This window comes from Odocoileus virginianus, chromosome 14 (genome assembly GCF_023699985.2).
Source record: "Odocoileus virginianus isolate 20LAN1187 ecotype Illinois chromosome 14, Ovbor_1.2, whole genome shotgun sequence".
Taxonomy (NCBI): domain Eukaryota; kingdom Metazoa; phylum Chordata; class Mammalia; order Artiodactyla; family Cervidae; genus Odocoileus; species Odocoileus virginianus.
Genome location: NC_069687.1, coordinates 12,033,036 through 12,045,396, shown reverse-complemented (window position 1 = coordinate 12,045,396; position 12,361 = coordinate 12,033,036). Strand labels below are relative to the sequence as shown.

General features: G+C 43.1%; 1 protein-coding gene across 1 annotated transcript in view; it reads left to right on the top strand.

Moving 5' to 3' along the window:
- The first annotated feature begins 421 nt into the window (after positions 1–421).
- DNAH5 (dynein axonemal heavy chain 5) overlaps positions 422–12,361 on the top strand; it is a 239,614-nt gene continuing 227,674 nt past the window's right edge. Inside the window, 8 exon segments of the mRNA XM_070476407.1 lie at positions 422–427; positions 511–645; positions 1,600–1,684; positions 4,590–4,750; positions 6,122–6,343; positions 9,361–9,498; positions 10,267–10,443; positions 11,987–12,100. Coding sequence (XP_070332508.1) covers positions 422–427; positions 511–645; positions 1,600–1,684; positions 4,590–4,750; positions 6,122–6,343; positions 9,361–9,498; positions 10,267–10,443; positions 11,987–12,100 — 1,038 coding nt within the window.

The window sequence follows — 12,361 nt, the reverse complement described above, 5'->3', positions numbered from 1 at the left end:
AAAGTAAGCAATGCTATTCAGAAATTAATTTCAAGACCGGATATGAACTTTTAGACAAGCAAGAAACATAGAGAATAATATAGAAGAATATGTATTACTTTAGTGGCCTAGGGAATGTTTACAAAAATAGAGATTTTAAAAATTTTGCTATGTGTCTTATATATAAGGTCTTTTGAATGCTTATATATGTATGAAATTAAGTCTGTAAAGATTTAGAACAAAATGTTAACAGGAATATTATCTGGTTGGCAGGTGACTTTTGCTTCTTCTTTTGGCTTATCTGTGTTACATAATTTCAAAACAATGAGCACATCTTATTTCCATAGTAGAAATAACATTATTTCTAAAAATAGAAGATAGTACATAAAAAGTGGTACCAGTAAGCTGTGTATTATCTGAATACCTAAGACTTGAAAAAGCAATGGTAGTATGAAGTTACAAAATGAATTACAGAGTGAATGCATTTGAGAACAGTAGTTGTCACATCACATTTTTCTTCCCTTCTTGTAGCAAAGACTGAAGGAAGAGAAGGAAGCCAAGCGGGCTCGTCTGGATGGGAGACATGACTACCTGTTTGGGATTGTAGCTTCCTGTGTGGACCTAAACAAAACTGAAGTGGAGGATGCCATTCTTGAGGGGAATCAGGTGCGATGCATTTGAGTTCTCACTGACTTGATTATGGAGGGCACAGCTCATGTTGTCCTATGGCAGGGTCTGTGCTGGGCCTTAGGGAAGGGTGTCTGTTTCAACATGGACAGGACCCCATCCTCACTTGGTGCAGGTGATGGCGGAATGAGCTTGGGGCTCTCCAGCTCTCCATGTTAAACTCATCATTTGAGTTCCATGATTCTGACAGAGATGTCTGTGTCTCTCTACATCTAGTGGAGTTGGGCTTGGGCGCCATTTTGGAATCTGAGATTGGAGAACAGAATCTCCTCTCAGCTGCCAATCTATCTTTGCTTTTTGAGTTTATTCTGTTCTGTCCTGGGAGAGTGAATCGTGCCATAGCTCCCTGGCTTTGCCCTTGGTTTGGCAGCTGAATCTGCTTTCTTTCATTTCTGACCTTGACTTCCACATTCTGCCAAGTAGCCGGCCAGTTGGCAGACCTCCAGATGTACACAGAACCTCATGGATGGGACTAAGTTGCTAGACGGTGGAGCATTCCATAGTCATATGTATTCTCATCATGTGGTTTTCCAAGGTTATTGGAATTTAATGTTTTTTTTTTTATAGTGTGTTAGACTGTATTTTGAAAGGTGTGGTCTCTCTTTCTGATCTATAATTGGGTGAAAAATTAAATATATTTATATCTACCTTTATATCAGCACTTTAAGAAATTAGCCAATATTAAGGGACAATCTCTTTTCAGATATGTGTATGTAGCAAATACTTTTATGATTCATCAAATCCTTCTTTGAATTTAGCCTTTACTATGGTAAGATGTTTATTCTTTTGTGGTTTTTTGTTATAAGAAATATGCTCTATATGGTTTGCGTATACTGAAGTCTTACCCGAATAAGAAAGATGATAGTAAATGCTGATTTAAACCTGGTTTCTGATTCAGAACAAAGTCATTACCTTGCCTTTCCTGTTTCCCAGATTGAAAGAATCGATCAGCTTTTTGCTGCTGGAGGCCTTCGTCACCTCATGTTTTACTATCAGGATGTGGAGGTAGTGGAAACAGGTATTTAAAGTTGATGTCACATAACCCAGAAATGTGTTGTTAGATTTACCGAAGGACGGCATGAAGCAAAGGCCACTGTGAGCACTTTTATCCCGGGTGATGGGACAGGTGAGGAGTGGGGGGTGAGGCCCGGTGGAACAGGTCCTGTTTTTACCTCAAGCAAAGGACAGATGATGGTGGCTCTGTAGCCTGGTTGTTCTGACTTCCGTAGGGATATTTTATTTTCCTTTTCAGACTGTGCTGGTAGCTGGAGAATGATAAAATAAGTTACATTTTGAGATTTCCTTTCCTTACATGTTAGTTCGTTCTGTACCATTATGTTCTAGAACTTCCATTGGGCATCTGCTTCTTCTCTATTTCTTTTGAACATAGGAATTATTGCCAAGATGCATAACAGGAGTTTTTTTTTAAGTTAAATATCACATCATGTTTATTTTCTACTGACTGTGACTCAAATGAATAATATTGAATGGCAAGTTTAGTCATTTTCACTTAAGATAAACTTGCAAATCTCTATATGGATTCTATTGATATATCTCCTTCTACTTTTATGTGAATTAATATAATTTTAAAGCCAAACTAGGGACATAAATATATTATGATTATATTAAAATGTCATATGCAATCCCTTTGTGACCTTTTTGATGAAAGAGAAGATAGTTGTTGCTCTTGGCATAGAATATGACCATGCATTTTTGTTTAAAAACTGAGAAAATTGTGCATGCATAAGTGACTGGCATTTTCCCCAAATTATCTGTTTTATACTTTGTGTCAGAAAGGGCATTGTATTTTGAGTAAAAAAAAATCAAAACAAGACAGAAATTTTGAGTCCTGTCCCAGATTGCAAAGCATACGCTCAGTTAAGTTAACTGAGTGAGTGTTAGGTTCACCCATGAACTATGCACGGGATGAAGCTGGCCTTTGTGTCAACCTTACATCGAACACAGAGGGCTCAGGGGATGTAAACAGAAGTGCAAGCTTGTTTTTGTTTCCCGCTCTCCCTTGAAACCTTTTCAGGAGGAGCAGCTTTTCTTCTGAACTTAAATTGCAATTCAGACAGCCCCATGACCTTTGCTGGATATTTTTGGATAAAAATACGGAATGAAGTAAGCCAGAAAGAGAAAGACAAATACACGTTAACGCATATATGTGGAATCTGGAAAAATGGTACCAGTTAACCTATTTTCAGGGCAGGAATAGAGACGCAGATGTAGGAATGGACCCATGGACATGGGGAGGGGAAGGATGAACTGGGAGACTGGGACTGACCTATAGGCACTGCCACGTGTGGAATAGACAGCTGGTAGGAACCCGCCATCTAGCACAGGGAGCTCAGCTAGGTGGTCTGTGATGACCTAGAGGGGTGGGATGGGGGGGTGGGTGAGTGGCAGGGAGGCCCAAGAGGGAGGCGGCATATATATGCATATAACTGATTCACTTCATTGTACAACAAAAACCAACACATCATTGTAAGGCAACTATAAGCCAATTAAAAAAAAAAGAATTAAAGTTCCCATGGTTGCTTCCACTTAGAAACACAGCCTCAATTCAGAAAGTAAAAATATCCAGTTGATCAAAACTAGTCGATCTAAAGTCAAATCTCCACTCTTGGCCCTCCCCCTTGCCTTTCATCCCACCCACCCTTGCAGCAGAAGCCTCTGAGGGTCAGTGTCTGCAGTGGGAGGGGAGCAGATGGTCTCCTGTTCTCCTTCAACTCACCCTTCCACCCGCTTCCCACAGCCTGTTAGCCACAGTTTCTGAGTGTGTCAGGGCAGAGATGAGAGGGAAGAGGGAGCAGCAAAGTTTTCACTTGGCTGGCACCTGTCGTGAGCAAGCTGACCTGGAATTCTCTGGGCCTTGCTCAGATGAGAAGTCAGAGGAACAGAAAGATGAAGTTAACTTGCTCCAGGCCAATGGCTAGGCTGTGCAGCTGGAGGTGGAAACCCTGGGAGACTGACTGTGGAACCCACATCAGCCATAACTGTGCTGTCCTGCCTCCCCTGCGCCTTCCTGACTCTGGTGATCTGAAGGGCCAGCTGGACCAGAACAACAGGACGTAGAGGTTCTGTAGTCAGAACTGGGTTTGGATCTTGGCTGTCTTGGTGTGTGACTTGAGGCGGGTCACAGCTGTCTTCAGGCTTGCAAGCAGTTTTGAAAATGTAGACATGGTACCAACTGGGGCTTCCCAGGTGGTGCTAGTGGTGAAGAACCCGCCTGCTAGTGCAGGAGACACAAGAGCCGTGGGTTTGATCCCTGGGTCAGGAAGATCATGGCATGGCAACCCACTCCAGTATTCTTGCCTGGCAAATCCCATGGAGGTAGGAGCCTGGCGGGCTGTGGTCCATGGAGTGGCAGAGACTCAGACATGGACTGAAGTGACTTAGACCACATGCATGGTACTGAGCGGAGGCCCTGACACACAACATTTGCCAATAGATGCTGTCTCCTCCCTTACCCTTTCTCACTGGCCCCATGAAGGATGACTTGCAGCTCCAGCAAGAATTCACTCTGGACTGAACTCTCTTATTTCTATTTCTTCCATTTCTGCTTTTCCCTGGAGCACCAATTTTGAAGTGAACTTGTGGTCTGGAATGAAGCAGATTCTTTTATTTACTTTTCATTCTTTATTTTTTATTGAAGTATAATTGGTTTACAGTATTAGATTAGTTTCAGATGTGCAGTGCAGAGATTCGATATTATTGTCTGTCACAAAATGATCACTATATAAAGCAGGTCCTTTGAGGTTCCTTTAGGGATCAGGCTAGAGGTGGTCCAAGGGGTGGAGCTTGTGGGGCACCAGGATGAGTCAACATGACAATATTTTAACAAGGAAGCCTCATTCTAAGAGGCGATCACATGGACACAGTATAGCATTTGTGGGACTAAAATCCTTTTGCATTTATAGGGCAAGTTGGCTCTCCAGGAGGAGTAAATTCTGTTTCTGGAAAGATGAAAAAACCCAAGGTGTTCGTGACCGAGGGAAAAGATGTTGCTCTTACTGGGGTGTGTGTGTTCTTCATCAGGACCAACCCTGCCAAAGCCATCACCCCTGAGAACATCCATCGGGTAAGAGGCAGCAGCAATCCTTTATTCCGAATTACCAAAGATCACAAAAATTCTACCCCCAAGATACCTTCCCATGGAGGCTACCACTGTATTCATTAAATATTTAAAACTTCTTTCACAGAAATATCTTAAATGCACTTAAAGCAAGCAGTTAATAGGACAGTCCCTTTAAATCTGTTGAATAAGAGGAATTAATATTCAGTTTATTAATGAACATTGATATAACATTGTATGTATCTATGTGCATGTAAAATATACAGGGAGAATTTTTTCTTTTAAAAAGAATTTCCTGGAACTTCCTTGATGGTCCAATAGCTTAAACACCATACTCCCACTGCAGGGGGCCCAGGTTCAATCCCTGGCCAGGGCACTAGATCCCACATGCCATAATTAAGAATTGGCAAGCTGCAACTAAAAATCCTGAGTGCCACAGCTAAGACCCAGTGCAGCCAAATAAATAAATGAATATTAAACAAGAATTTCCTGTACATAATTTACTTAATGGCAAATTTCATACATTTAAATTAAGATTTATTAAATCAGATATGCCCTTGAACAGCACAAGTTTGAGTTTCTCAGGTTGATTTATACATGGATTTTTTTTGTTAGAAATACTATAGTATTTTATGGTCCATGGCTGAATCTGAGGATGCGGAACCAGGAATAAGGAAGTTCGGATACGGAGGTCCAAGTATATGTTATACTTGGATTTTCTGATTGCATGGAGGGTGGGTGCACATAGCTCCCACATTGCTCAAGGGTCAACTCTGTAACTTTATTTTTTTGTGTAGAATAAAGAGCATCTATACAAGTCTCCTCTGCCCTCAACGGGGGCCTTGTCTGCTTGCAGCAAATTAACTGGTAAACATCTGGTGTTCTATTTATTTCATGCTTTTATTTCAATGATTGCAATTTAGTATAAAGCTTATGTCTTAACTAGGGGTCAGAATAATAATTTACTGAATTGACAGGAGACCCAGGTTTGATCCCTGGGTCAGGAAGATCCCTTGGGGAGAAAATGGCAACCCACTCCAGTATTCTTGCCTGGGAAATCCCATGGACAGAGGAGCCTGGAGGGCTACAGTCAATGGGGTCGCAGAGAGTCAAACATGACTGAGTGACTAAGCACAGCATGGCACATTTATTTATTTGGCTGCACTGGGTCTTAGTTGTGGCATGTGGGATCTAGTTCTCTGACTGGGGATCAAACTTGGGCCCCCTGTGTTGGGAGCGTGGAGTCTTAGCCACTGGACCACCAGGGAAGCCCCTGCTTCACTCATTTGGCATGTCTTCATTTACAAGTGATAGTAGCTAGGTTGCAGTTGAAGATACTTTTTACGATAAAGGTAAAAAGTCCCCATTGTTTTGCAGGAGGTGAGCTTCAACATGCTTGACACTGCAGACGGGGGTCTGCTCAACAGCATGAGACGTTTGCTGTCTGACATCTTCATTCCTGCTCTCAGAGCCACAAGCCATGGCTGGGGCGAGCTCAAGGGCCTTCCGGAAGCCTCCAGCCTTCAGCAGGAGTTCCTGGGCTCCCTGGAAGGCTTCGTGAGCATCCTGGCCAGTGCGCAGGAGAGTTTGAAGGAGAAGGTAAGAACAACTGTGTTATTCCTTCAAAAAGTATCTGATGGTGAACAAATCAACACCTAGGTGTGTAGAACTTCTCTTAGAGGGTCTTGATTCCACTACTTTGCAAATCTTGAAAATGTATTCTGCGTGCTTTATTGTCCCCTGAAGATGTGGTGGTGACTAGATTTAAACTCCTGTCATTTGGAGCAATGAGTGCTTTGTGGGTTCTTAAGAAATATTGGCCATGGTGGAGAGTTTTACTCTGTCATGTCAGATGTTGGACTGCAAGAAGAATATGAAGTGCTTCTGGTATTGCTTTGCAACTTAGAAGGAGAAATTTGGAGCCAGAGTGTGGTGTGTGTTTTGGGGGTGGTAGTGGTGGTAGTGGGGAGGTTGGGGGGTGATGATGGTAGGGATGGGAGGAAATTTTGAAGAGGCAGGAGAGAGGAATGGATATATCTGAAGACAGTGGGTTGGGTCCTGTGGTCCAGCCAGTGATCAAAATGGCCATTAAGAGTAAGTTAGGCACGGACTTTCCTGGTGGTCCAGTGGATAAGACTCCATGTGCCAAATGCAGGGGGCCTGGATTCAATCCCTTGTCAGGGAACTGAAAGTGTTAATCGCTTAGTCATGTCCAACTCTTTGCAGCCCCATGGACTTTAGTCTGCCAGGCTCCTCTGTCCATGGAATTCTCCAGGCAAGAATACTGGAGTGGGTTGCCTTTTCCTTCTCCAGGGGATCTTCCAGACCTAGGGATTGAACCTGGGTCTCTTGTGTTGGCAGATGGATTCTTTTCTGTCTGAAGTGAAGCAGAGACTACTTGATTTTTAAAGACATAATAAGGAGGAAGGATGCTGGAGTGGGTAGCCATTTCTTTCTCCGGAGGATCTTCCTGACCCAGATATGGAACCCAGGTCTCCTTCACTGTAGGCAGATCCTTTACTGTCTGAGCCATCGGTGAAGCCCCGCTGTCAGGGGACTCAGATCCCATATACTGCAACTAAGCCTATGTGCTGCGTGTCACAACGAAGACCCAGCACAACCACACACACACACACACACACACACACACACACACACACACACAAAGAATACGTTTGGCATTAGTGGGATTTGGCGTCGATATTTGTGCTGCCTATAGTGAGCCTGTGTTAGTGCTACCTCGGGGTAGGAGGTGGGGTAGATGCTTTTGCATGGTGAATGCAAAACCATGACAGATGACAGCCCTGATCAGGCATGAGTGGGAGATACAGAAACGGATCCCGTGAGACCAACGACAAGGTAGTGCTCACTGCTCTCCAGGGAATACTGAGACCCTTTGGGACCCATTAGGATGTTGGCAGGGAGGCAGACAGTAGGCTTTCTAATGATGTGGGATGAGGGAGTTGAGTAAATGATAGCCAGACATGGGGAGACGGTTCCAGCGAACATTTGAGTTATATTCGCAGTTGACTATGATGCAGGCCACCTAAATGCAAGTTGAACCAAATTCAATAGTTCTTCTCCTGAAAAGAGTATTGCTTTTCCAGGTTGCATTTCACATTGTGGTAGAGGTATTAAAAAAAGTGGCTGGATCTCACCCAGGAGGGAGGCGGTGCCACTTTGTGAAACGCAGAAGCCTCCCCCATAAAACCAAGGCCAGGTCTAGGAACCACGGCAGGTGGAGGGTGCAGTGTTGGGGGGTGCTGCTGAAACCTGAATTTAGAGGCTCAAAGGGCTAGCTGCACCTTTCCCAGGAGGAAGATGCCCTTATCAAATACTGAGGTACTTCTGGATCACGTGTGTGCATACTAAGTCGCTTCAGTCGTGTCCAGCTCTTTGTGACCCTCTGGACTATAGCCCATCAGGCTCCTCTGTCCATGGGATTCTCCAGGCAAGAGTATTGGAATGGGTTGCCATTGCCTTCTCCAGGCTTTTGAGTTGAAAGTGAAAGTTGCTCAGTCGTGTCCGACTCTTTGTGACCCCATGGATTATACAGTCCATGGAATTCTCCAGGCCAGAATACTGGAGTGGGTAGCCTTTCCCTTCTCCAGCAGATCTTCCCAACCCAGGGATCAAACCCAGGTCTCCTGCATTGCAGGCATATTGGCAACCCACTCCAGTACTCTTGCCTGGAAAATTCCATGGATGGAGGAGCCTTGTAGGCTACAATCCATGGGGTTGCAAAGAGTCGGACACAACAGAGCAACTTTACTGCTTCTTTACCAGTTGAGTCACAAGGGAAGCCCAAGAATAGTGGAGTGGGTAGCCTATCCCTTCTCCAGCGGATCTTCTGACCCAGGAATTGAACCGGGGTCTCCTGTGTTGCAAGTGGATTCTTTACCAACTGAATTATGAGGGGAGTTAAAAAAACCGTGGGTTTCTTTTCTTCTTTTTTTGGCTGTGCCCTGCATGGGGTAGGTCCCCAACCAGGGGCCAAACCCAGCTCCCCTGTAGTGGAAACATGGATTCTTAACCACTGGACTGCCAGGGAAGTCCCCTTAACTTTCTCTGTTAAGTCAAAATCAGACACACCTTCTTTCCTACCACTCTTCACCCCTCCTCACCCCTCCATCCCCAAATGAATCTGTGTATTTGCCATTGAACTTGCTAACTATAAGGGTTTTTTTTTTTTTTTTTTCCCCTGGACAGGGACATGAGAGTCTTTCCCTCTGGTTAGTTTCAAAAAAGATGTGATAGATTATAGATTACCCTCCCCTCAGTCATTTTTTGAAGGTCCCCATTTTCTTTGGTTTCATGGGTTGACTCTAATTTCTAAGTTTTCTATCAATTTCTGAGTTCTGTGATATTGTGTCTGTCTGTCTCTAGTTCACTCTTCTATTTTTTTGACCCCAAATTTTAATTCAGACCAATCAGGTTTACTGGTGTGCTCAATGCCTAAGGAGGATTCCCACACTGATTTCATGAGCATTTCCCCGGGGAGCAGGGCAGTTAGAATCTCCTTAAGATCCTTCTGGATCAACCGAAAGAGTGTGTGTATGTGTGTGTGTAGTGTGTAAAGTAACATCATCTTATTCTTTAACTCTCATTGTAATTAGGTGAACCTTCAAAAGTGTGACATATTTGAACTGAAAACATTGAAGGAACCCATAGACTTCTTGACTCTAGCTAATAACCCTGAGACTATGGAAAAAATAGAAGGTTGTATGAAAGTATGGATCAAACAAACAGAACAGGTAATTTTCAGAAATCAAACATCAGAAACTAGCTCTCTGAACATTGACTAGTTCACCTGCCATGTGACTGAACCAGCCAGTGGAAGAGGGTTAGATCACATCCCAGTCCCATCTGTCTAAGTATTTTGCTGCAAGTCCCTAAAAGAGATGAAAGGTTCATTGCAATGTTAATTTGTCATCATTAGTTAAGAAGAGATAATAAGAATTCTAGGAGATGACAGTAAATGACTTTATATACTTATCTACCTAAAAGCCTGCAGTTGGCCAGTTTTTTCTCTCAAGATGTAGTTTGGAGAGAATGCCTGTAGTATAGGAAACTTTCTAATTCAATGGGTCTTCCAAAACAAAGCTTGAGACTTAATCTTTAAAAAAATATTTTCAGAAAAGTGAAAGCTGGGTGTTACATCAGTAAGGAAGCATAATGGAAATTAACCAACTGAAGGCATGCGAACTTTGCAAGGTTGTATTTCTCCGAGGTTCTAAGTGAATAAGCCAGAGAAAGTTTCTGAGGTCAGGTTCTCCAAAAGTTTATGAAAGCTCCTTAAACAAGTAGTTTTCACTTAGAATGAGTAAACCAAATTCTTGTTAAAATTTAAAAAATGGATACATCTCAGGTTAGTAAAAGGATGTCATTCGAAGCAGGCAAATGAATATAAATATATCATAACTCAGAGAGCAGAATTTACTTCTTTCCTGATATTTTGCTCATGTGTAACTTTTAAATCTCCAGCTGAGTCACTGGCTCACGGTTCTCCTGTGCATTCACAGGTCCTTGCTGAAAACAACCAGCTGAGGAAGGAGGCAGATGACCTTGGGCCTCGAGCAGAGTTGGAGTACTGGAAAAAAAGACTGTCTAAATTTAACTACCTTTTGGATCAACTGAAGAGCCCAGATGTGAAGGCTGTATTGGCAGTGCTTGCTGCTGCCAAGTCGAAACTTCTGAAGGTTACCTTTTGCTTTATGAAGTGGGAATGGAAGTTCTTTACACATATGTCATAGAGTAATTAGGAACAGAAAAACGTTATTCTACCTTAATGAAAAAGTAACTTTAAGATTAAATGATACCACCCTTTTGTAATTTTGCAAACTATAGAAATAGCCTTTGAATGAAAGGTATTTATTGGCTGGTATACATGTATGTATGGGCTTCCCTGGTGGCTCAGATGGTGAAGATTCCACCCCCAATGCAGGAGACCTGAATTTGATCTCTGGGTGGGGAAGACCCCCCTGGAGAAGGGAATGGCTACCCACTCCAGTATTCTTGCCTGGAGAATCACATGGCAGAGGAGCTTGGTGGGCTACAGTCCCTGGGGGTCACAAACAGTTGGACACAACTTAGTGATGAACACATGTGCACGCACACGTATGTATCTGTATTACTAGAGGACATTGTAAGTCATTAATATGTAACATAATAACATGATTATATATTATGAATTCAGACCAATGAAGAGTAGTAATAATGAAGGCTAAACTCTTCTAATTTTTTTTTTTTTTAGAACTGGTGTATTTGTTTTATATCCCTGTGTAACAAATTATTCCAAAACTTCACCACCTGAAACAATAAATATTATCTCATAGCCTGCGGGTCAGGGGTTCAGGTGCAGCTTGTAGTCACTGCATCACCGACTCGATGGGCATGAGTTTGAGTAAACTCCGGGAGTTGGTGATGGGCAGGGAGGCCTGGCGTGCTGTGATTCATGGGGTCGCAAAGAGCCGGACACGACTGAGCGACTGAACTGGCTGACTGTTGTCACTGAGTTGTGTCCAACTCTTATGCCACCCCATGGACCGCTGCCCACCAGGCTCCTCTGTCCATGGGCTTTCCCAGGCAAGAATACTTTCCCAGGCAAGAAATGGAGCAAATTGCCATTTCCTTTTCCAGGGAGTCTTCCTGACCCAGGGGTTGAACCTGCATCTCCTGCATTAGCAGGCGGAATCTTTACTGCTGGGCCACCTGGGAAGCCTTTGGTGCAGCTTAGCTGGGATCATCTGACTGGAGATCTCTTAAGGTTGTTGTCAGGATGTTGGCTCATCTGAAGGCCTGACTGGGGGAGGATCTTCCTCCAGGTTGCCCATGTGGGATTCAGTTCCTTGCTGTCTGATGGCTAGAGGCTTCCTTCAGTTCTTGGTCATAGAAGATGTCAGAGTGCGGTGCAAAATGAATTCAGCAGGCTGTGGAGAAGACAGTGTAGGTGAAAATGAAAGTGCTGCCCCTGCCCCCACCCCCTGATGTTCTGTCCTAGTTATTGACTAGATTTCATGAGCAAAGGCTTGGGAGAGATACCTTTAAACATTTAGTCAAAAAGTTTTAATTCCTCTCCAGCGTGGCAGGGCCCCTCACCCCTCTGGACTGAGTTCTATGTAAGAGGCACAGGACAGACTGAAAGTTGGACCCCTGGGACTTGTGATGACATTTATGCAGTCGTTAGTTGGAATTTTCTCTATTAATCATTGCATTAAAATTTCCTTCCTGTACTGTGCTTAGACGTGGCGGGAGACGGACATTCGAGTCACTGATGCAGCTAATGAAGCAAAGGACAATGTCAAGTATCTGTATACACTTGAGAAGTGCTGTGACCCCTTGTACAGTAGTGACCCTGTGAGTTGAGATTTCTGCCTCTTTAGTCTACTCAGGACCCTTTTATACTAGCTGAAATGAGTGTGGAATTTTGGTTCATGAATATTACAGTTTGTTGGAAAAGTCTTAGAAACCTCTTTTTATTATCAAGAAAATTATATGTGCATCTATATGCATACATATATACATACATATACATGTCTATGTATCTCTTTCTACATAAATATATATATTTTCCCAATGTTTTCTGAGATATATATTATATTGTTAAAAAATTTATTG